This window comes from Mchenga conophoros, linkage group LG20, assembly GCF_057382185.1.
Source record: "Mchenga conophoros isolate Kocher_MC1m ecotype Shallow Benthic linkage group LG20, M_conophoros_male_GT1.1, whole genome shotgun sequence".
NCBI classification, from domain to species: domain Eukaryota; kingdom Metazoa; phylum Chordata; class Actinopteri; order Cichliformes; family Cichlidae; genus Mchenga; species Mchenga conophoros.
The window spans coordinates 30,581,772-30,607,683 of record NC_140545.1 but is presented as its reverse complement, the minus strand read 5'-3'; the positions used below and the strand labels follow the sequence as shown (position 1 = coordinate 30,607,683).

Sequence of the window (25,912 nt, the reverse complement as noted above, 5' to 3'; positions counted from 1 at the left end):
CAGTGTGCTCAACCAGGAGCTATTGGAAATTAATCAAATAGTGAACTGATTGATTAGTTCAAGTGAAAACAATGACAACAATTAGATAATTCAGAGTTTATGGATTTTTTGTCTTTTGTTTTGGTTTTTTTGGGGGGATGTAAAACAACAAATTTTCATTGGTTTCAACTTGTTACATGTTTTTCTTCTTCATATCACTGAAATTTAATATCTCTGGATCTTAAATTATTTTGAGCAGAAACTGAAACATATAAACTGGGAAAAACTGTGATGAGCACTTCTTGTTACTTTCTGATATTTCAAATCATTAAGTGGAAAAACGATCTGCCCAAATAATAAATGACTACAATTGTTGTTTGGGAATATTTTCACTGCGGTTATTGCAGTGTTTCTGAACTTAACGAAGTGACCAAACTGCTCAATCATATGAGAGAAAGAAGAATCCTAAGCTTCGAGTGTGAAAAGTGAGAAAAACAGATTTACAGTTCTAGATCAAAGTAGGGAGCATTTTGGCCAGTTCTTCACTGCTGGGAGAAGGGCGGGAGGGACATAAGTCTTTTTTTTTATTACACCACCACTAAATCATTTGGGTGTCACATGTAAATGTGGTCTTTTGATGTACATTTAAGTATACTGAATTTGCGAGGGAGGGGGGGATTTATGTGAATGCAATTTGCACACTCTTTAGTCAGATGCAATTATTTATTTAATTAGCTCATTTTCATGTCTCCATGTCTCCTTCTGAGCTGTGTCATCAAATTTCAAACTGCTAAGAAAACAGTACTTTGTTAATAATATCATCAATACATTTACCATATCACTAACTGAACATTTATGGATTATACGTGAAATCATAAGTCAAATAGGGTGATAATCAACTAGTCACATTCATGTGGGTAGGCTATGAAAGGCCTTGCAAGTCTAAGTGTGTGTGTTCATGTGTCTAGTGTACTTAAATATGTGTGTGTACCTCCTGTCTGTCTCAAGGATTTGCTGTTTCAGCAGGGAAGGAATCAGTCCTATGCCTTTGCCATGCAGGAAAGTCAGCGTAAGGAAATTCCTGAGCTTCACAGTGGCAATCAGGCAGTTAAGGACCTGCCACTGAAAATGGAGCTGTATGTCAGTCACTTTCATGGCTTATTCACACTAGCACAACTGCTCTGGCATAAAAAAAAAAGAGGCATTCTCATTCACTCACACCAACAACCAAGCAAATTGCCCTTACTTGAAAATGGTAGAGCATGTATATTTAAGTAGCCTACCATCTGAAAGCTTACCTTGCACACGAGCAATACTCTATTAAGTCGCTGCAGGCACCACAGCAAGTGTTAAGGCAATATTCTGCTGCCTAGAGTAAACAATAAAGCTAACTGCTGATTTCCGTGCCTACGTAAGTTAGAATTTGACATTTATATGGCCCAACAAATAGTTTCAACATGCATGTAAAAGCCATCGTTGCCTCTCTTTGTGACATTTCTAATAAGTAGTAACCGTTTTGGTGGCTTTCTAGGAACAAAGAGGTAAGCTAATAGCTACTATCCTCTCCAAGTCAACTAATGCAGCTACTCGTTAAACCTTTAAATAATATACTTTCTGTTTTTAAAGAATTTTAAATTTTGAAATCAGATTTAGTTTTGTTCAGCATCTGGAAAGCAGAGCCTGAAGACCTCGAATGGGCCGGGGGCACCACCACACAACGATGTTGCGTTCAAGTGCTCATAAATACGCAATTTCAGCTTTTAAAATCCCGGTTTGCAAAAGAATTAACACAGTGTTAAATAGATATTGGTTTATTCTAAATAGGACAGTCAAACACTAAGTCAGATAGCTTTATTAATAGTATTATTTAATGACTTATAAGTTGATTTGGGTGATCAGACTTTGTAGTTTGATTTTCCCACGTTTCCCAAAGCAGCATATGACGACACCAGCAAAGCCTTGTGCGGTTGCCGCAAACCCAACGTAGAATGTCGTAAAACGTGGAGTCGGCAGAGAAGTGAAGTGCTAGTTCTATTGATATGCAAACCGTGGTAGATTTCGCAGTTGGAAATAGGTAGTGATGTTTCATTGGCTACTTTTTGACCCCAGTCGGCATGTTTTAAAACTACAATGGACGCAGCGAGGACACAGAAAATGAGCTGATCTCCAGCAAAACCACCTCGAAAATGGCTGCATACACCGCTGAAGGTAAAACAAAACAGTTGCTAAAATTCATAACTGGAAGACAAATCTATGATATCACGATTTAGCTCCAAATTATTGTAGCTATCTTGTAATCACTTTCACAGATGTACATTATGCAACGTCCTATGAAGTCGTTATTTCCTGTTTTGTGTTCTCTGCCATCCGAAGTGGCTGCAGGTCATTCTGTGGTGGTGGAGGTGAGCCCAGATATCCACATCTGTGGCTCCTGCAAAAAGCAGTACAATAATTATAAGGTCTTTCTCGCCCATAAGCAAAATGAATGTTTCCTGTCCACACCTGACACCCCAACCATTACTGCCACATCCACTCTCACAGGTAACATACTCCTCTTTCTGCTTTTGCTGTCCATAATTTGAATGAAAAATTGACTTTGCCTGTCAAATTATTTTCAGACTCCAGCACTGAGTTTATTTTTGAGGAGACCTACCAGACCTGTGTTGTGAGAGGTGTCAAAAAGATGACCAAAGCCCCAAAGACACCTTCCAAAAAACTAAAAGCTGCCCTGACTTCAAAGAGACACAGCTGCTGTTTCTCAGGTTGGTGCCTCTTGCTGCTGATGAACACAGATCTTCAATCTCTAACAGGAAGAACTGCACTTCCTGCCACTCAAGCCCCATACCATTAATAGCTGTAAAAAGTATTTGCCTCCTTCACTTTCCTGTTCCATATCATCAAGCAAACTTTATTAAGTAAAATACGAAGAAAACCCAAGTATATACAAAATACAGTTTTTAAATGCTAATTTCATTTATTATTTATTAGAATAAAAAAAGCTATCCAAAGCTGCCCGTGTGAAAAGATAATCAAGCAAAGTAATCTATAAATAACAAAATTACACCCAAGAGTGCATCGATGGAGCATCCAGGGGGTCACAAAAGAACCCATCTAAGCATCTAAGGAACTCTAAGCCTTACTTACCTCAGTTAAAGCTAGTGATCATTATTCAACAATAATAAAGAGACTGTGCAAAACTTGACTTTAGGAAAATATTCTGTGGACTGTTGAGACAAAAGTTTAACTTTTTGGCAGGTTTGCATCCTGTCACAGCATTTCATAAACAACATCATACCAACAGTCAAACATGGTGGTATTGTGATGGTCTTGGGCTGCTTTACTCCTTCAGGACCTGGATGACTAGCTATAATTCAAAGAACCATGAATTCTGCTCTCTACTACAAAATCAGTTTGGCTTATGCAGCAGGACAATAATCCAAAAAACACATTGGCAAGTTCAAAATTCCATTCCAGTTTTGGAAAGTGCTGTAAAACAGCCACCGCTGACACAAAATGCTGTGCATCAGCAAAAAATTGAAAAGAGAGGCAGTAAAGTAGAACTAAAATGTACAAAATGACACAAGTAAAAACAACCATAAAAGAGTTTTATAAACGCACCCCCACAAATTTATGGGCACAAAGCATCAACAGAGTGACAAATAGGCAAAAGAAGAAGAAGAAAGAAATCGGGAACTTTTTCACAGCACTGTATTTATTTAGTACAGTGTTGATTGGACTTTTCACAAATGCAGAGGCTGCACACAATTTAAGAAAATGTTTGTTTTGTTTTTTTTACAATCTACAGGTTGCACTTTCAAGACACAGTATGGCCAAAAAGACATGGAACGGCATCTTAAAACTCACACCGGTACGCTAATGCTTTCAAAATATGTTCTTCAGTTGCAAAACCCCTTTAGAGTAAGGTTTAACCCCAGTTGTTTTTCTGTCTGCCATCCAGGTGAGAAGCCATTTGAATGTGAACTGTGCCACAAACGCTTCAGTCGGCGGGACAAGCTGAACATGCACAGCCGCTCGCACACAGGTGAGAAGCCACACAAATGTAAACACTGTCCCTATGCAGCAGCAGACAGCAGCAGCCTGAAGAAGCACCTGCGTATCCACTATGATGAACGGCCATTCAAATGCCAGATCTGTCCTTACGCCAGCCGCAACTCCAGCCAACTTACCGTGCATCTCCGCTCTCACACAGGTAGGTAGCCAAAAAAATCCAAAATTGTCAGCAGCTGTGTGACAGTTGTAGCTTAGAGACTGGTATTAAAACTGGCTTTATTTTGTTTATGTATTTATTTTCTAAGGGGATGCACCTTTTCAGTGCCAACAATGCGATGCAAAGTTCAAAATAAACTCAGACCTGAAGAGGCACATCCGGATTCACTCCGGCGAAAAGCCTTACAAATGTGACTTTTGTGAGTACTGCTGCGCCATGAAAGGAAACCTGAAATCGCACATTCAGATCAAACATGGTACGGAGAACTCCTTTCAGTGCGTGCACTGTGATTTCAAGTGTGCCAACAAGACTGCTCTGCGACAACACTTGAGAGAACACCAACCCACTCAGCCCATTCAGTGTTCCAAGTGCACTTACTCCTGCTCCAGCAAGGGGGCGCTCAAGGTCCACGAGCGGATCCACTCTGAAGACCGCCCTTTCAAATGTGACTTCTGCAACTTTGCCTCTAAGCAGCGCAGCAATCTTGTCATTCACAAGAAGAAGTGTCAGTCGGATAAGCTTGAAAAAGGCAGCGGTGGGAAAGGAGGCAGAGGTGGAGGCAAAAATTTAGGCACCGACTCTCCGAAGCCTGTCAGCTCTCGGTATCGAGCCAAACTAGATGCAGCTCGAGCCTTTTGCTGCGACTCGTGTGACGCTTCGTTTGTGAGGGAGGACTCCCTGCGGAGCCACAAAAAGCAGCATCGGGACACTCAGAGTGTGTTGCAACTCCAGCTCTCTACCCCAGCAGAAGCAGTTAACTTGGTTCCCGTTACCATGTCACAAACCAGCTCTGAGCTCGAAGTTCCTATCCCGTGTAACCCAATGCCTCCTTATAGTAATACACAGCTTAAAATCATTGTATCTCACCCGTTAGGCCAGGATAACCCCTTGCTCTCAACTGGTGGGGATGGCCAGAATAAGAGCAACATGGTCTTGCTTAGCCCAGAAAACCAGGACATGGTAGTTAACTCCATGATCCAGCAGGTCAACCTGCTGGCGCCTGTACAACCACTCGGTTCATCCCAAACCACAGAAGCCACTCTTGAACCCCAGACTGTCCTCCTGACTCAACTCAGCACCGACGATGCCAGCAACCCGCTCCACCAGGCCCTGATGCAAACGGCCATAACCGCTCAGGACTCGAGCAGCAGCACACAGACGTTCATCACCACCTGCTCTGAACTGGAGGGGCTCAATGCTTTGATCCAGGAAGGTGGCACAGAGATTACAGTGGTTACGGAAGGAAACTCTGCTTTGGTGACCACAGCACCTCTGCCTGATGTGGACATGTCCAAGCCAGCAGAGATGGTGACGGTTGAGGAGAGTGCCTTACCCTGTGAGGAAAGTGCATTACTGGTGCCAAACATCAGCCTGGGCAGCCAGAATGTGGTCATCCACGGCGTTCCACTTATAGTGTCTCCTCAGCAGAGCACGGTGGATCAGCTCTCCCCTCATGCACTCTATTCCAATTCACACACACTCGAAAGCATCCCACAGTGAACAGCGTTGTGTGTTTCTGAAAGTTAAAAAGACAGTAACTGCATCATAAGCTATTTCTCTGCTGATAGTAACTTGTAGATCTAACGGTAACCACTAAAATAGCAAGACTGTTGGCTTTGGAGGTGTCGTTTGTTTAGTCTTAACATTTTAGAATAAAACATCAATTTTAACATTGTTTCATGCACTGTATTTTCAAGTGTTATATTTGCAGGCATCAAAAATTGAAATTAAACCATATTTCAGTTACAATATTTAATTGAAATCAGGTTTAATTTAAAGCAACATCATACAAAAAAATAAAAGAATAATTCCGCAAATTAACAAAATGTGAAAGTGACTGAATGTATTTGTATGATGTATTTTTTATGTTTGTCCATTAGGTGGCAGCAGAGTGATGAGAGTATATAATGAAACTTGCTCTGCTTTATGGAGTATTCAGACTGTAAGTGTACTGCTGCCCCGTGGTATTGATTATACATATTCTGTATGTATAGCTTTTGTTAAAAATAAATATTTTTTTCAAGCCCTCATTCTGAATCTGAAAAAGTAGATGTCAATTGTAGAAAGCATTAGGCTGCATATCAAGGTCTTAGCTTCTAAAAGGCGACTCGCATTCCCGATAGATTTTTCAATAAAGAGCCAGTTTTTTGCTTGCTGCTTTCTATTATTCTTCCTATTTTTACATTCAGACTTAAGCACTTAGTATTTGCAGAGAGCGGATGCTGCACCTGAATAGGATTCTCCTGTGTAAACACTTGACCATTGATTTCTTTCTGGTCTCTGAGCACTAATGGCTCTGCTGAAGCAGACTCTTACATTTTCTCGCTCAGCATGGCCACAAACTCAGATGAAGTGGTTTGATGGTTTAAAAAACATGTTTGCCAGCACTGTAGGTTGAGAGAGTTGGTGTCTGTTTTAGACAGGGGACTCTAGCTAGTAAGATAAGTCTTTATTGTCATTGCACAGTAAGGGTATTACTGTAGTGTGTGTGCTTTAACACTGAAAATATATGAAGGATGGCTTTTCTATAATATCCCCATACTACTAATTTTCTTGAGAAATGCTGCACTTTTTTATACCATTGTGTTTCTATAAGATACGACTGCTACTCACTTGAAGGTTTTGTCTTTTTGAAAGTGCTAGCCAAGAATTGTTTGATATGAAATGACTGCTGTGTCTGTCAATAAAGGAGCAGGAGACAGCTACCTTAGCATAAACACTGGATATGGAAAACAGCTAGCCTAGCTGGGTAAGAAAGCATAGTTACTTATTTTGTGAATTCTGCTTTGAACTGAAAATTAAGGGGGCTAATTTGAGACATCCTTATGAAAGGGTTAGGCGTATTGTTTTAGAGACTTGGGTGTATCCAAACTATGCTAATTGTGTGCTGATTGGTTTGAGTGCTAGCTTTAGCCCACATTTGCTAATAATTGTTTTACGTGTGAATGCAGTATTTGACCTATCAAATTAAAATGCTACACTTATTTTCTGTTCACGCAGGTCCTCAAACAACAAACATGGTAGAAATCTAATCGTTTGAAATATAATCCATTGTATAACCCAGGATAACTTAAAATTTCAACTTCAATTATTTCCAGTGACAGAAAAAAGCTTCCATGGATAACAGTGCTAACTTTTAATAAATATGACGCCACCACCAGATGCCACAGAAACTACTACTAAAATCTTATTCGTAGATGGTGGTTACCATGTTTGGTTTTTGTTTGTGCATTTATGTAACTTAAGCAAGCTCTTTAGATTGTTTGCTGTGCTTTTTCTACTATTTCTCTATTTTCTACCTTGAAATTAAAAGACAGATCAAAATACTAATTTTGCTCCTAAATAGAAGGGAAAATCTGAAGTTAGGTTCTGTTTCTTGTATTATTTAAGCAACATAAAGCCAGCTTATAGTGAAGAATGTACCACAAAGAGAGCAGCATGCAAACACTAAATCTGCATCAGTTCTGCACTTGGGTTGCATTATGAGTGCCTGCACTCAAACTCAGATTTTTCGAACCACTCTGTGTCACCTCTTCTTCAGGTGGAACTAGGGGGAAAAAATCCTGAAATTCCATTATGCATGAAGATGAGTGTTATGTGGGAAAACCACAAAGCACTCTGATGTATCTCTTTGATCTATTATCTAACAGACTTCCAGGCCATAATCCTAAGCACCCTTGAGGAGGACAGACCCTTTCTTTCCCCCTTCTCCTCTTCCACATGTGACGTCATAGCTGGGTTAAGTGCCTTTTCTATGGGTTACAATGTCTTAAGAGCCCTACTTGGGGAGAAGGTTTGAAGAGAGTTGTTATATTTATTCATTTTATTCTGTTTACATTTTTTGGAAAAATAGTGAATTGGTTACAGTATAAATCATACCCAATTTGGTCTGTAAGCTTGTTTTCATATTTCAAAGCTAACTAGAGTGCATTCTCTTGGCAAATCCTAAAGCTTTGCTTGCTTTTCTTTTTTTGATAAATGCTAGGATGAGTTTAAAATGAAGCTCTTCATACTGTATAGCACTTCTGTGTTCCTTCCTTCCTGTGTTTGAGATGCCAGCCTTTGAATGGGGGCCATAAATGGCTTCCCAAAAAGCAATTTCCACTCACAGCTGCTTAAAGAAATCGTAACTTGTGATGCATTCCTTCTGGACATAAATAGATCCAGAAAGGACCAGGTGATGGAAAGATGGACAACAACCAGAACAAGATGACACTTTGGCAAAAAACTGCCGGTGCTCTAAATAGTGTGAAAATGGTAGTAAAATAAACCTAAATGAATTGAGTTTGTTCACTTCTGTCATCAGAGGTAGCTATTAATCAGCCACCGAGTCCAAACAGTTTTTCATTCCTTCAGATACAATCTGTCCCTCGGTTCAACAGTGCATATTTGACCTTTGGTTTGTTTGCACACAATTTGCAATCCCATCAGTAAATGGCATTGAATGCCTTAATGAAATTAACTGATTGGCGAAGTATTGATATGGATTTGTTTTTCCGATGCAGGCATCTTCTGGCTGTGACACTATTGACATCTTAAGTGAATTTTGATTTCTTAGTGCACTGGAGGCTTTTATCTTGTCTGTGTTCAATTCTTTTTGTCTTTCTGATAGAAATTCATGATGAAAGCGGTATGTGATCAGCCGAGGGACAAAAAGACACCTCAATTTGCTTTTCTGAATGCAATGTGATTATTTGCTGAGACATTATTAGGCTATTGTAGCGTCTACGAGAGGAATCGATAGTATCACTTTAGGGCAAACTCTGGATTTAAAATGACTTTGCCTCTGTGGGTGGTTGTATATTTCACGCTGCATGTTTGTTCTTCTTTAATGAACTCGGGCACAATTCAAAGCTGCTCAAATTTGTTCCTGTGATTCTTGAGTTTTTCACACTCTCTCAAAGCTTTGACACTATTTTGTGGTATTTATTTAGCATTTGAGTGTTTGGGGTGTTGTTTTTGTCTTTTGTCGTCTATCTTGGGCTGTCAGGAAGCATTACTCTGACAGGCCCTTTTGTTGTTGTTACTTTAAGATTGAAAGCAGAGTTTAAAACCAGTCCTCGGGGTGGGGGCAGCAAAATAAGTATAATTTTGAGCCAATAGGCATGGCTTCAGTGGGAGCACAAGAGCCCATAAAAGTCCTTTAGTGGACAAAAGAATGCTACAGTATCTCCTGCTCTTCAACACAGAGCCAGTGCCTTTTAAAATAATGTCTTTTATTCCTCTGTGACAATGTGGGCTTCACCGTTTTGCAGCGATAGCTGCACGTAATCTTGTGAATGCAAATAACCCGGCTATCAGCTTTTGTGATTCAGGAACAAAGACATTTAGCTATTGTTTTCCTGTCTTGTTTCTGTGCCGCTAACCCTATACAAATGCATGTTTTAATGATTTTGGCCGTGCACATCAGTGCCATATATTCAAAGGGAAACAAGCACTCAGTTGTTTTCTTTTATTCCATATATGGTCGGATGCAGGTTTTGCTGGGAACCCGAGCCAAGTGTTAGTCTTGGGCCATCAGGTTTGGCTCTGCGCAGATATGGGATTTGTTTTTTTATGCTCGGTTTTGCGACAACCTTTGATCATTCTCATATGTCAGCATGTTGCTTTGTGTGTTCTCTGTCCGCATAGTCTCATAGTTTGCAGAGCAGCACAGTCAGTTTTTGTGTGCTTCAACATTTGTTTTCATCAGACTGCCTTTATACGGTGATTTGATTGTTGTTAAGCATTCCATAATTGCAGTCATAGTAAGTTTGATAATAAGAGTATTTGTACAATTACTGATGTGTTTATTATAAGGACACACTGGTTGTTAGTCCCTGGTAGGAGTTGCTTTTTACACATGTGGCTTTTGAATCAATACTTATGTGTTAACTGTGAATATTGTCCTCAAAGAAGGAACAAAACTGTTGCATAAGCAAACAAACCTATTTACAATTTTAGAAATTGGTTCTCAGCAGATGCCTATGAGCAAGCAAAATATTTTCTCTGTTCACGCATGCCTTATCCTAAAACAACAAACACGATGGAAATCTAATCTTTTGACATACAAGCCATTGTTGTGTGTGCGTGTGCGCGCACATGCTTGTGTATGCGCTTAAGTCTTTGTTTACCATGTGTGCTTTCAGAGTGCTTAATGCGCACAGATACTGCTGCCTCAATAATTCTTACACAATGGGAAACACTGAAGCCTTTGGTGGATCTGAAACACTTCACCTGAGAAATGTGGGGGTTTTAAAACTGCATCCCCGTCAAAAATCTCCCCAGTTTTTATTCTTTTTGTGTGTTTGATGTATTTTACTTAATTAAAACATTTTCTTTTTAATGAACTGCAGAAATACTTTTATATTTCTAAATCTGTTGTGGTGGCCCTACATACATTTATTGCATCCTACCTATAATTTCTTCAGTGTATCTTGTTTGTGTAATAATCATTGTTGATCATTTACTGCACTGCAGGAGTCACTGGCAGAGCCATAGAAATGTTTGAGATGCTCAGGAATGGAATGGTGAAGAGATGAAGGGTAAGATTTAGACTCTTTACTAGTATTAATATTACAATTAATACGATAGAGAAGAAGACATTTCCAGTTTTACTGTTACTAGTGAAAAAGCTTTGGTGAACTGGGGATGGCCAGCCTTTTTTAACCTTTAAATAAAGTTGTCTTTGTGCCACCATAATGTCCACCCAACCCCATGGAAAGTCATAGCCTGTCCATATTTGATGTTTGTTTGACCCCATAAGGGCACGAACCTTGGCTAATCCTTCATCTGAGGACAAAGCTTATGTTTGCAGTGACATCATAAATGCCTGCTCAGAGAAAACAATGGCTGATGAATTTAGCTGGAGTCCAGCACACTGGACAGCAGTGACACAGAGCCGATGGCCGAAACTTCCAGTGTCATAGAAATGTTTCAAACAATGACCAACACCTTGGCCAAACATGCAGAGTACTCCCAAAACGAGGGGAGCTGTAGTCTGAAGAGATCAAAATGCTGTGGTTGTTTTAGGGACAGTGGCAGGGAGAGCCTGAGCACGGCTGGGATCATCAGATTATAACACCAAGTGTTTATATGAATCTTTGTGACTGTTGGAGACAGTCAGGGATGGGGCACTGCTCCTGGGGGAAGAAAGACACTTTGTTTTTATAGGCTGCCTGGAATGTGTTGAGGACTCTGGACATCTGCTTTATTAGCATATGTGAATCTACCCCCAGCTATGTATCTCCTGGTGGTCTGATAATGGATCTTACTGTTACTGATAAATGTAAATACAGACTAGGATGCCTGGTTTGCGTTTTTTGCGCCGTTTAATTAATGGCTTTATTTTCATAATAATGTTTAGACATTTACATTCGAACCCCTGACTAAAGCATAGGAGGCAGGCTTTGTGAAATTCATGCTTTTTTGAATGGAAGTTGGGTTTTTTCCCCCCTGTTTTCTCAGTTGCACTACTTTGCTGTTTCAGTCTGGCTCTCCTGCAGCTTATTGGTGTGAAAATTCCTCAGAAGCATTCTCAGAGTCATTCTCGGGTCGTTACAGATGCACCCCACCCATGCACTCATACCGGCTCGTGGATTACCATTTTCTTTGTTAAGCTAATTGCATTGCATTGTGTCTGTTTAAAAATCAAGCAGGGGGTATGTGAGCCTATGAATGAATGCACAAGGACTTATGGATGAGATGTATTTTCTTCACATGTAAATTAAATAATTGGCATTGTTGGATATGATTTTTAAAATGACTAATCGATTAGTTACATATTTTTTTCTTGCAGTTCTCTGCTCGAACTCGATTGTATTACCCTGTTATGAAGTCGACTCGGGTTGTTTCCTGCTATCACGTCTTCATGACAGAAAATTAATTAGTTTATGAATAATGCACCATTTCGCTTGCGATAAAGATCATGTGGCAAAGTGCCTTCAGACAGATATCATCTATTAAATAAACCAGGCACGTGTAACCTAACACCTTGTGGGGAATGCACTCAATCAAGCCTATTGTTTCTGTTCACATACAGTTCCTTCTGTGAGATAAGTCTGACCTGGCCACGGAGATAACAACAATGCCCTAAAAGCACTGATGAGGCATTGACTGTCAGCGCCACAGTTAGCAAGATTTCCACCCAGATTCATACGCAATTCAGGTTAGGCAAGCAGCTGCGGTCATCAGAGGTGCATTAAATTAACTTAATAAATAATACAGGGAAAGTAAGCCATTGTTGCTAATATCACATTATCCCAGACTAATATTCAGACTCTTAGTCAGGATGTAATTTAGTGAGCTGGTGCCTGTGGTGTGATTCATGCAGCAATTTGATCATGCCACCATTTGAATAGGCAGCATAAATATTATGGCACAGAGGATGTGAGTCAGGACAGAGAATCCAGTTCACTGGGCCATTACTTGAGTTGAAAGGAAAAAGAGGAAGTTGGTTTGAAGATTTGTCACCATCAGATCTCTCTGTTTTAGAAAGGGGGTTGGCTCAACAAAGCTCAGGAATGTGAAGAAAGATCTGGGTGTTGGGAATGTTTGTTCCCATAAATAGGAGCGACTAGTCGCCAGTTTCTGGGTGGGAAGAACAGCTAAGAATACTATTCCAGCTGCATTATTATAGCTCCATTATTAACTGATATAATACAGAGAATTTTAATTTAATTTACATAAAATATATAAATAAAATGATTTCATAATGTGGGACAAAATAGTGGTGCCAGTATTTGGTGGTTCCAATCAACTTTCTTTATTTCTAACAAAACCTGCTTCAAATGCCTGAATATGCATTATGTTTATCTTGATCAGCAGGTTTAGTCTGTTGCCACAAATCTGCAGTGCAACAGGTTAATCAAAACTGACCCTTTGTTTCGTGTCATCCTCCTAAAATGCAGATGTGGTTGTCTTGTTGTATGATTTTGGACCTAAATTCCTGCTAGAAGCTCCTTTGAGGCAGTTGTCCATGCTCAGCCACTCATCACTGGTGGTGGTTGATGTATCCATCTGTGCCAGCAAAGGGGAGCTAATCCCTGACAACTGCACGCCTCTGACACCATGTCTGTTGCACTGCTGGTTGTGCGATACAATAGCTTCTCCTCTTTTGTCCTTGAAATTGTTTTAATTAGCACCACAGCAGGGAGAAGTCGAAAACATAAGATTGAGACAGTAGGATGGACAAAAGTACACAAGTATGATAGTACAGTATTGCAAATGACAGTCAGTGATATAATTGAAAAGGTGAGTGATGTGAAAGCAGCAGTGAATCAACTTCAAATATTATAAAAGCATCTAAATGTTTATGGATAACTGAAACTTCCAAAGCACACGATGCCTTTTTAAATCATAGTTAATTATGCTTATTTTAAAATCAGCTACTCTTCCTAATAAAAATTATGACTTTTAGTATATTTTATTTACTTATTGTTCCATTAGAAGTATCGTCCTGTAGTTGAATAGCCAGAGACTAATTTAAGTGCGCATTAATATGAGTATTTCATGAGCGATACACCCACTAGAAAGTTTTAAAAAGCAAATTACTTTAAAACTCTAGAACCTGTTATGCTTGCTAAACCATGCTTAACAAGTGCAATGTAGGTAGATGTGTGCATGTGGGGGTGTGTGTGAACATGCATGTGTAGGCTGAGATAAGCCACAGCCTCATGCGATCACACTTGTTCCACCACCGAGACTTGGTGGACCTCCCAGCAGCCGACGAGAGGTGCGCATGATCCGAGAGGATCATGTGACCTCTAAAATGCCGCAATAATCCAATATCCATGTCTGTTAGTTGTGCGCGTCACTTTCTGTTGGAAAGTTAATGCTCTGAATCTTTGTGGAATGCCAGCCTACGTGTTAACTTTAGATATCGATAAGGAGAAGACGGGGTCGTCATTTTAGGGCAAAGGTTGCCTTTAGTTTCTGTAGATTAAAATGGAGGTTGAAAAACTTAGATTGGCCATTTATGTAAATACTCAACCCCCCCCTCCCAGTTTCTGCTCTCCCAAGTCAAACACCCATCCCCCTCAGACTCTCCTCTTCTCCTTGCCCCATGAGAGGCGAGATGGTGGAGGGGGAAGAGAGACAGAGATCCCAAACCATCTGAATCCCTTTTAACTAAGTGGACTGAGAGCAGTAGGGCAATTATTCCACCATGATGCATTCCTTTTCAAAAGAGGATGCCATCACCGTGCAACAAATGGAATGCAAGCTGTGTTATGGCCAGTGAAGGAATGCCACATCCAACTCACAGAAAAGTACATGAAAGAAAACATTAAATCAGGTGCTTTAAAAAAACTATATAAGTTGAAGCGTTCTATAAATTTATTAGGACCACAATATAAAAACAGAACAAAACATGTAAAGCAAAAGACATTACTTGAAGTTAAGTAGTATTTATTATGCAGAATCTCCTCAGTCGGGATGCTGCTGATGTTAGCAAAAACAAATATCAATCAATCAATCAATTATGATTGGTTAAGATGGAGCACAACTAAAATGCTTGTTACAAGTAACTACAGTTCCTTTTAACCAATATGGTCGACTAAAAAGTAAGATGTTTTCCCTGAAACACTGCAAAAACAAGTGTAAAATAGATCAAATAGTGACATTTGAGTGAAAATCAAGTATATGGATAATAACTAAAAAAAATAAAACTTCTGTATAGACAACCACAGTCTGTAAATTAGGTAACAGTTACAATGGCTCAGATTGCTTTGTAACTGATTAATTCATGTTTAAAGCATATTTCAATAGATTCTCCCATGTTCAGAGCATGAATGCTTGGATAAACAGTGTGTGGTTTGTGGTAGCTGACCACAAGCTGTTAGTTTTCCTGAGATTTGATTATCTATCACTTACATTGTAGGCCAATTTCCTCCAACTATAAACACAGGCTTAATGATGAAAAATACAGCTGTGTGGTGTTTGAATGGAGAAGCCTACAATTAACTAAGATTAATAACAGTGTGCTGTGATGGAGCCCCCCCCCCCCTCATACTCGGACCCTCAGGCAAAAGTTCTGTGAGAAAAATTTTCTCATTTTCAGTCGCAGCGTCAAAAGGGATGTGTTTTTTAAAGGTTTGCCGATTTGTCTGTTTGGAATTTGAAGGCTTTATTTTTCTATTTCTGTCAATTTTAAACTTTATTTTACAGAAAATATAAGAAAAAAAGGCAATTTTTTTATGATAAATCATTTATTAACGCCTCAAAGCAATGTTTGCTTTTGTAGTTTATTATTGTTTTATTTATAATAACAATGCTGTTAATTCTTTAAGAAGATATAATAAAAAATTATACACTTTGTGGTCATTAAAGATATGATTTTAGTCTGGCGGGGGTTCTTTTCCCATACCCCACCTGTAGATTGTGCACCGCTGATTACTCCAGACACCCTTTCCAGGTCCACTTCTTCAGTGTTTAATGGAGCTCATCGTCCCCTACTAATTCTCTCACCATTTCCCCTGAAACTGGACACTCTGCCACATGTATCATCCAATAGCACCTTTCTTAGGAAGTGACTGGAGCATGGAGTGAGAGCTTTAGCACTTCTTTTAAAGAGTAAGACAATAGGAACAAGACAAATTTCCAACTGAGCAGCTGTGTGGTGGAAAACACTTGCCTTTGTGTAGTCCTTCCCACAGTCGCATAGGGGCTGTCATATGCTCAGCATTTGCTCAACTTTTTTAATGGGTTTTTGAATGCATGTGGGGTGAAACCAAACACATCCTTAGATGTGTGAAAGTCGCAGGGTATAAAGACAGATGTATGAATGCTCAGTTCCTATTCTCCCACCTCATCTCTGTAATGATTTAGTGCCTGTTTAAAAAGAATCGCCTTTTTTGTCATATAGCCACAGATGTTTCCGCCCATCTGTCTTTTATTTATGGCTGATAAAGCAGTATATTTACATTCATCCTTACAGAGTTAGATGACAGTAGTACATTTGTAAATAACAGTGCTTTGTATCTATATGCTAAATTGCTAGCTTGGTTCAGATCTGTAGGAAGAAACAATGTGTCTTTGTATGTGACCTCATTGTTCCTTGGTTGAACCTAAGTCCATCTGAAAGCCTCACCACTAAGCAGCCATCTTGGTAATTCCTCCAGGTATTTATTTAGAATATTTTTTTATTGTTAGGGAAAATCAGCCGCTCTTTCATAATCTCAATTCTTTATTTAGCAGTGACAGCTATTGAACGTGACACGCGAAATGAACGCAAATTAAATTTCATTTAATGATAAAAATGAAAATCAAGCATTAGGATTTATAATATATACTATATATTATTTCAAAAAGCTTTAAATGTTTGGAGGGTTTTTTTAAATATACCTTGCTAGTTTTAATTATTTTTGCTAGCGTTAGCTGACAACCATCTTCTCTAAATGGGTCACTAATGTCTTCAAAAACAAAAACAAAAATGTAGTGGCTTCCTTTTGGGCATTTCATAGTGGCCAAAATGCCCCAAAGGGCTTTAAAACAGCAGTTGAGGGTGCTTGTTTAGCTCATTGGGTTGAGCAGATTGCATAGATATGCTATAAGTCTGAGGTACCTGGGTTCAACTCCATACCAAGGCCAATCTGCTGTGTTTTTCCCCTGGTCTTTCTCACAGTTTTACTATTTCTTCCCCACTGTCAGCCATCAAAATACAGGCTTTAAAAACAGCTGTGAGGTTAATATGGTCTGGAAGTGTAGCTGGTCATTCTACTGGTCATTAGATTACAGGTGCTAACCCTGGTTACGACCCCAACTTCCACAATTATTCAGTGATATCTCAGTGGCTAAATGCCATCTTTTATATGCAGTTTGTTTGTTTACTTTGCTTTAACCGTTGGAGAGACTCAGCCAAACATATTTCTTTCTTTGTATTCATGCTAAGCTATGATTTATGCCGTAGCCTCATATTAACCTTACAAACATGAGTCAAACATTCAATAGTTGAGCAAGAAATCAAAATGTGTCCAATTTTAAGTTTGCAAATGGGAAACAGTAGCTTGAAATCTCTGCAGTCTGTGTATGAAACTTCCCAGTGTCTGCGTCGTGTTAGCAGGCAGTTTCTGTGTGTTGACACACAGAAAGCAGTCAGTTAAATGCGTCTGCGAGATAACTCCAGTCCGAGCCTTTCATCCTCTGGACATTTGGACGGAGGCTCAGACAGGTCAGGGTTAATGACAGGCTGTCAGTGCACCTTTAATGTACTACGTGTTGAGTAAAGGCCGTTTTCTCATCCGCACATAGATAATGGTTTTGAAAAGAAAAAGGTCAACACTGATAAATAACTGGATTTTGATCATCAAATATTGATGAAAAACGAATGATTCATGTCCCAACCTACACTACCCAGGTGAGTTCATATTTCATATCAGTGTAACAGACCTCTCATCTGTCCTGAAAAACATTTCCTTTAGGGAAGTCTGACTGTAATGGAATACTAGTAAAAAACAGAAGAATGTGCTTTAATTTGTCAAGGGGATCTGAGCTGACAACTTTAGTAAAGTCCACTATAACAACCTTCCAGGGCCCCTGACCTAGGGAGGGAGTGACCCCTGACCTTATTTGGGCCTCTTTTATGAGGACTTTTTTGGCTGAGCCAGATGGCTAAACTATCAAAGGGTTTTTTATGAGAAAAATCTGCAGGCAAGGGTGGAGTAGTATATTTATCTCATTGTCTGGAGGACCAAGCCTCTGTAACTTCCGACTAGATCGGGTAGAAAGAGTTGAAGACGAGTTACATAGCAGAGTGTGCACGTGGGAACCTACGCACTATCGATGAGCATACAAAATATGAATTTGTAATTATTGAACGTGAGCTCCATTCTCATGTTTTAAGCCACTGGAGGTGGTTCATTAGACATACTTTTATATTTATCTGAAAAACATATTCATGCACACAGCATCCAACTATACAGAGCGATGTGTTTGCAAGATATTTAACTGTCTGGTCTAAAATTTATTATTAGCAATTTCTTGTTTACTCAGTCATCCAGTCTGCAACCAATGCAAACAGCAGCAGCAAGCAAGGAAAAACGACTCAGCAGCTCAAACAACCTGCTGTCAAATAGCGACCGGCAGCAGAATGAAATGAACAGCCTGTTGTTGAAAGAAGCTGCTGCTCTTCTGAAACTTTTTACAAGTAATGCAAAACTTGTGTATGGACACATGTTGTAATGAATCCGATGTGTTGTTTACTAAAGATCAAAAATGTGTAGAAAGCAGGGGAATTTGCATGTTTGGGGAAGGGAAGAGTTGTGTGTCCCAGGGTCACTATAACTTGCTCTGCTCACATCACTCATGTTGCATCTTTATGAGCGATGGCCTGTTTTGTTGGATTGAGTTTCTGGGGAAGCATTTAGGGCCCGTCTATGAGCTGTGCAATACAGGAATAGATTCAATATTCCAGTAAATGTTTGACGGGACGTGAGCTGTGCATAATCCGGAGCACGTGCTTGTACGTGCATGAATCGGACTTGAAGCTAATCATAACAAAGCTACTTTATGTGTATAGTTACACAGGTGAAAATCCCACTCAGTAGCGCCTTCTTATACGCTTGGGTCGCACAGCTGTTGTAAGCATTACCAGTTTGTTGTTCTCTACAGAAACAAACTCAGCTGTTCCCTCTGAGCCCACTCATCATCATCTTTGGACTTCTGTATAGACAGAGGCACAAAAAAAAAGTAGACACATGTATCTAATGATTAGTAAGAAAAAAAAAACAGGAGTTTTAAAATAGATCTGAGACCAGATTAGTCATGTATATTCAATTAAAATATAATTTGAAGGATTTATATATAAGCATTCACAATTGTTCCCAGATTCAAGATGAATTATTTATGAATTAACATCACTAATGAATCATTTATGTTATCAATTTTTATAACAAGGGTAACCTAAGCTGTGGTTTGCCTGGTTGTTTTAATGTGGCCATACCTTCCCTTGATTGCACTCAGGGGTCGAGTGAGATCTAAAGTAACTGGAAGCAGTTAAAATAATAGGAGCTTACCATGTGTTTGAGGTTATAAGAAGAGGAGGAATGGCCTCTTTACACAGAACAGCCACACTGAGGACTGCTGATGTTTACTTCAACATTTGGAGGACCTGGAGAGTGTGAATGATAAAAGTTTCTTTAGAGGGTTTTCATCAGGCAGGTCAAATCACAGTGCTGCATTACTTTGCATTGTATCCTGCCTCTTTGTGTTAATTTTGCATTATCAAAAAGCTAAAATCAAGTAGTCAATAACAATGACAACAGCTGAAAAGCAGCCGCAGCAAACAGAAGAAAATCGAAGCAGTTTTGGTTATTTTCCTCTGTCAGACAACAACTCAGCACATGTACACACCCACCTGCATTCAAAAATAGTCATTCTTACATAGATTCCACATAAGCTGTCTCCTCCCATTTTCATTCACAAAGAGAAGCGTGGTGGTGGTGGGGGGTAGGGAGGCGGGGCTAATCTTTTTCCAAATTTGTATGAGTCACTGAAAGAGCACAACAGGCATGTGCCATGTGCTGCAGAGAATGCCACTTGTTTTCCAGCTACAGTGGGAAAAAAATCACTTAAAGTTTGACTGAAACTGTTCACCATACAGACGTTTTTCACTTAGGCGTCCTTTCAGTTTAGTTCTTCGCCATTTTGACTTCACAGTTTGATTTGTGTGTCTTGCAAATGAGCTAGAAACCAGATTTATGGGGGGGATCCTTCACCTTAAGAGGTTTTTTTTCTCCTAGTTTCACTGTTAAATCTCCTAAAGTTTAGAACACAAAGACCCCTCGGCGCTGACCAGCCCACCCCGCAGATGGCCAGAGGATCAGAGACTGTCAGCACGCTTAAACGAGCCAAGAGTCGAGGTTCCAGCCCTGCGGGGAGGACGGAGCATGAATGGGGTATTTCCACCAACTTCTATAGCCCCCCGCTGGGCATTTGTAAAATGATTTGTGGCAAATTTGTTTAATCAATATGGATGCGGGGGAAGTCTAAAGTCTTTCTTTTGCCTTCTTTTCCTGCCTGTAAATGCATCATTGGTCACTACCTATGATGACGACAAGATTACTTTCTGTTTATCTGTGCTTGCATGTGTGTGTGTGTGTGTGCATGTAAATGCTAAATAGAAGCATACCTGAGAGAAAGCACTTATTTATCAGTAGTTAACTGGATAGGGCAGGGATTCAAACAAGCAATGCAAGTTTGAGTGCTTCATTGCAGAGAGTTTCTTTTTAAAACATCTATTGAATGTTTGTTCTGAAAGAAAAATCCACTTTCATGTGCTCTAGCTGAATTTTATCGTTTTCCCCTCCTTTTAAGTTGTATTTGTATGAATCAATAAAGTAATTAGTGTGATACGCTGCAAAGGTTGGAATGCAGCTTGAGAAAATTTTGTCAATAATTCGTGGAAAAAATAAATAAAACTGATGTCGAGAGCTTAATAAGCCCTGTTAATAATAAATCCTGTTTTTAGATTTGGGAGTTTTATTTATATTAGGAGTCACCAGCTTTGGGATCTTTTATGTGACTCTACTAAGCACTGTATTCGGTCTGCATGGTGTCTTTGCAGACACGCAGGTGGCTTCGATCCAATTCTTCCAAGGCTGCTGTCTAGAAATCAAAAGACAAAGGCACTATAGGGTTTTCTCCTTTCTATCCAGCTTTTAATTTACAGTTTTGCTTGTTAAAGAGTAACCCCACCCCTTTTCTCTCTATACTTCAAACAATTCCTTATATTACAGGAGAGAGTGAGGCTGTTTACATCCCTCGAATTCATTGTTTTTGCTAGAGGAAACATTAAAAAGTAATTGTACCATAAAATGTATACATTCAGTCTGAGAATAATAGATACCGTGACCTATGTCCTGCATTTTATCCTGGATCCTATGCAAAGTTATTATTCACAGCCCTTTTCAGATGCCTGTTACTGACTCTTCCTCTAAATTGTTTGCCATTATAAACCTTGCAAAGCTCATAAGACCATTTGTCACACACCTTTCAACTCCACTGACTCGAATGAATTCAGCACACTCTCCAAATGTTTCTTTTTTTTTTTTTCAAACTTTCTATCTAAACTGTCACAGCAGAGCTTACCACACCACAGCCCCTCCACAGATGTTGGCAGAATTCCTAATTTTATTCTCTTTCTCTCAGCCTGTCAGTTTTGAAAGGGGGAAGCAGGACAGAAAATAATCAGCAGAACATCCCATAAGTCTCTATGTGAGGGCGGCAGATGTGGGTGTGGAGGGGGGGGAGTTGCCACTGGGCCTCCCCAAAGACCCATCTGACTATTGTTCAGCAGAAAAGCCATTTCTGTGGTTGCTATAACAACCATAATGCACCCTTATCCATGTTCCTGTGCAGTACTTGTGGTAGTATGAGATCTGATTTTTTTAAACTGTATTCACAAGAATGAGAATTAGCAGTCTTATTCAATTATTTTTTATTGTAATTTTTTAATCAGAGTGCTATTCAACATGTAAGCCTGCATGGGACAAGAGGAAGATACTTCTAATAAGTTTTTATGAGCACACAGTAATAAGAACTATGATATTTAGGCTGCTCGTCTTACAGGAAATGCGAATAGATTTTTTTTTTTAAGTGCCCCCAAGTAAATACTATTGAATACAATAGGCAGAAGCCGAGGGGATAAACAGTTTCATTCAGTGCTCACAAAAAGCCGTCAGTACATCTGGTACGTCAGGTCCACGGCTGTCTTTGTCTGCAGCCACTGTAAACCTCCACCCAGAGACTCAAAGCCCACCAGGTGTTTTAAAGTCTGTGGGCCACCGCATTCACTGTCAAGTGCTATAGGCTGCCAGTTTCTTTTGTATTTAGAAAAGATTTACCCTTTCGATTCCCAAGGGCCCTTTAGAGTGCTTTCAGCTGATGGTAAATCTACCACTTAATTTGCATTTAATAATTTACTTATTTATTTATTTTTAGATCTGGTTGCATTGCCACTAGTAATGCAAAAATTAAAGGTTTATTCCCAGATATTTAAAAAAAATATATCCATGTCTGACAATGTCAGCATTATGGCAACACTCACTTTTGTCTTCTCATATTTAAGCAGTTTTAGGTTAATATGATTTTATATGTTCAATAAGAAATTCCAGATAGACTTTCTGCTTTTTTGCAAAAACTGAGCATGTGTGTCCCCATGATATCATTGCTGACACACAAAGACGTGTTACAGTCATTAATGTTTCATTGGCACCATACCATACATGTTCTCATCCCCCATGAACCAGCTGAGTTAGTTTCGTCTTCAGGTGACACTGAAAACAATGTGATCTTCCAAAAGAACACAATAAGAGAAATGTTAGAATTAAATTATTTGTACATAGTTTTCCCTTTCATCCCCCCGCTTGAGAGTGATTATTCATTAACTTAAATGAACATATATAACCAAATTTGGATGGTGCGCTGTACTGCTGTATAACCATTATATTCTCATAAGCTAATTAGAAGTGCGAGAGGACTGATATCCTGCAGCCCCTCTGCTCACCACTTCCCACCCTGTAAATCTTTATGGCCCTGACCCAGATTGCATCTCAGATTTGAATGATTGGCCCCCTGTTGACTCACAGCTTGATGTGGACTGCCCAGCTCTCCCTATCTCTTTGTTTATTGTGTCGCAGATTCTTTAAGTTTCACCTCCTCATCCCCCAAACTATAATTCCTTTAGATAATCCCATCAAGATTTGTAAATTAAGAGTGCCTTATTGTAATGCTTTTCTCCCTGACATCTTTATTTTCTTAAACAGCGTCTTAAAAATGATATATCTGTGGTTGTGCATTAACTTCTTTAATGTGTAAATTCAGGTATCGAATCTTATTATTGCACAGACTTCTTTATTGTGGCTCTAACTAAAAAAAAACGAGAGTGAGAAGTGGACACAGTGGGGTTCTATTCATACAGTGAGCCCTTGTTTCCCCCAACACTCTATTGTTTATTGATGAAGGCAGTTGTCATAGTCATGCAATAACAAAAGCCTGACTATTGCTGTGTTTACATCTGCACAGGAACCACTGGGCAATTCTCCATTAAATTACAGCCATGTGTGGGCCACTGATCTCTCCCCTCACCCGCTAGCCCCTGTGCCACAGACACACACATTCACACAGATCCCACACTCAGAGTTGAGCTGGATATTAAACTGTTGCCATCACTGTAGACCAGGACTTAACAAATAAAACCAACACTGACTCATTTTGTGATGTCAGCGCCTGAAATTGTTTAAAATTGTGTGCCGAAACAGTTACTTCAGTTTGGGCAGAAACTACACCCGAAAGCTAAAATCAAAGAATTCACGAGCAGAGTAGAAGTTGTTTGTGGAATGCTGTAGCACATAATCTCCTCAGGCCCCTACCCCCCATCCTCTCAGTCAGTGGTGTGAGACAAATAAGCACTCATCTCGCTATCTCTGAAGACACAGATCTAGTTTAAAGAGTTTTTTTATACTTCCTGTTCCACCCAGGTGTCATAACAATTTCCGGTTAAACTCTTTACATGGAAACGCGTTTGTTAAATTTTAACATTTTATAATCAAGTACCCTCGATGAAATGGGGTTTTTTTTATATTTACTTGAAATGGTATATATTTGAAATTTTATTTGAAATGATATATTTTATATATCCCAAAATAATTAAGACACCTCTTAGAAAAAACAGCTAGACTCACACTCAGTGGCCCATGAAGAATGCAGAATGCACAAATAAGTAAACATTCTTTGTTTAAAAAGCTTAACTGCTTTTATTGCACTAAATGCACACAGATGGGTCCTGTTTCTCTGAAAGGTTCACATGTCCACTGGAAATGTCAGGTTTCCACACTGCAGGCTGCATGTTGGACCTGGACTGAACCTGGACTTAACTTCACATTTACGACGATGACAGAGAAAAATTTCCCCCTTCAGCAAACAAATGTTAAAAGAGCCTTTTAGCATCCAGCTCTGCACGTACAATGTTCTGCACAGTGAAGGTCAAATTTCCAAGAAGGGTAACAAAACGTGCAGTCCATTTTTAAATAGAGAGACAAGTTGTTGTTGTTGTTGTTGTTTTTTAAAAAGAAAGAAATTATTAGAGACAACCCATCTACATCTATGAAGAAAATTAGCCAGCTGGTTTATCTAATAGGCTCTACATAAACAGAAACATTCACCGGGAAAAACAATATTGGCACAGCCAGCAAACATCCAATACCTTTCACCTCAGTGCCCTCAGCCTCTATTCTAGGCCGATGCTACCAAACAAAAGAACAAAATACACGTTCATGAAAAGGAGGACATTGCAAAGGGTGTTTGCTGATCAATAACGAAAACAGTCGGACACTATAGTAATTGCAGAGAGCCACTATACTTGTATTTTCTAGATAATGCCATGTTTAGGTGATTGAAAATCAACAGTGGCAGGGAAAATGACTGTATAGTCTTAAGAAAAGGCACATTGATTGCCTTCAAGCAGCGCTCACGTTCTGATATGACAAATATGAAGGGGGAAATCACTGGACCTAAGTAACAAAAAAGGTCACCCAAACTGTTTTCATTTTCTTTTCCTATCCTCAGCGTTGCTTACCCTTTCCATGGGACTCAAGTCTTGCATGAAAAAAAAAACTATTCCCCTTTGTCCTTTGTGTAAATTTAATGACGTTATTTATGACTACAAGGGAGGAAATGTTTTAAGGGGCACCTGAAGAAAGCCATCAAAGGATAAAATAATAAAACAGGATCTGGGAAATACACTCATAAGAAATCCTGATGTCAGTGAGCAAGAAGCTAGTCAACCATTAAAAGACTATTTGTGGTGTCCTGCTGGTGAGAAAACATCTAAAAGGGTCAGACAGCCTGGCATGGTGTTTTTTTAGGTCTTTACATAGAACAAAAATGCCATTTTTCCCTTTTGCTTCTCCAGTAGACAGTTAATTATTTGCAATCTAACACGTGTAATGTCGGTGATTTAATCAAGGAGCTCGGGAATGACACTCAAATGTCATCAAGAGTGTTGATGAGGGTCATGTCAAAGAGATTCATAGCTAATGATACTGCGTAGTAGCTTTTATGTGCTATGAGCCTTTAGGTTTTATCACAAGAATGCACAATTTTACAAAATAATATAACCTCTACCTTTTATTTTAGACTTGAATATATAGAAAAAAGCCAAACGTGGTGTGTTTTCTTCAAACTCTGCAAGCTTCTGTTTATATCACTTTATTTGACAGCAAGGAAGAGTAAAGGTTTTCCAGAAATAAAGCTAAAAAACAAATCTGCTTGTTTTGACAGCAGCACTGATTGTCACACTGAGGTGAAATGGCTCACCCTTCCCCGATTGCTCTGTGCCTTTCATCTTTTACTGAGTCCTAAAAAACACATGTTCAATTCACAATTCCTGAGCAAGTGTCAGGCTGTTATTGTTTGTCCGCTGCAAGGTCGTCGTAAAGCTCATCGAGTGACACATCTGAGAAACTTAAAGTCTCTCTATCCCACAGCACTCTCTTGTGAAAAGACAAGGAGGGGGTGAAAATTAGGCCAGGATATAGAAAATAATAACTCAGTAGTTACTGTCCTGAGGCTGTTTTCAAGCTGCCTTGTTGGCCGTTTATGAGACCTTCTGTCACCAGTGTAGATATACTATTGTCAGATACATGACCTGGTCAAGGACACAGTATTAGGTTTGCTTTCTGCGTTCGCTGCCTCTTCTACTGCTGTTTCTCTTTTCTCAAAAATTACATA

General features: G+C 39.4%; 2 protein-coding genes across 5 annotated transcripts in view; both read left to right on the top strand.

Moving 5' to 3' along the window:
• Window positions 1-1,346: 1,346 nt before the first annotated feature.
• On the top strand, window positions 1,347-6,362 carry zfp64 (zinc finger protein 64 homolog (mouse)). 4 transcript variants are annotated; one of them, XM_085259332.1, is made up of 7 exons: window positions 1,347-1,520; window positions 2,089-2,187; window positions 2,353-2,520; window positions 2,598-2,741; window positions 3,785-3,847; window positions 3,938-4,189; window positions 4,296-6,362. In XM_085259332.1, exons 2-7 carry the CDS (start codon window positions 2,166-2,168, stop codon window positions 5,705-5,707), a joined length of 2,061 nt encoding a protein of 686 aa, XP_085115458.1. In that variant the 5' UTR covers window positions 1,347-1,520; window positions 2,089-2,165; the 3' UTR covers window positions 5,708-6,362. The 4 variants fall into 4 exon arrangements, with proteins under 4 accessions (XP_085115458.1, XP_085115459.1, XP_085115460.1 ...); XM_085259333.1 differs by lacking the exon at window positions 1,347-1,520 and having other exon boundaries at window positions 1,961-2,187; window positions 2,353-2,381; window positions 2,457-2,520; XM_085259334.1 differs by lacking the exon at window positions 1,347-1,520 and having other exon boundaries at window positions 1,961-2,187; window positions 2,457-2,520.
• Window positions 6,363-6,940: 578 nt separating this feature from the next.
• Window positions 6,941-25,912, top strand: part of sall4 (spalt-like transcription factor 4) — a 28,832-nt gene continuing 9,860 nt past the window's right edge. Inside the window, exons 1-3 of the mRNA XM_085260400.1 lie at window positions 6,941-6,956; window positions 10,667-10,731; window positions 19,947-20,079. The gene's annotated coding sequence lies outside the window, so the exon portion shown is untranslated. The remainder of the gene's footprint in view (window positions 6,957-10,666; window positions 10,732-19,946; window positions 20,080-25,912) is intronic.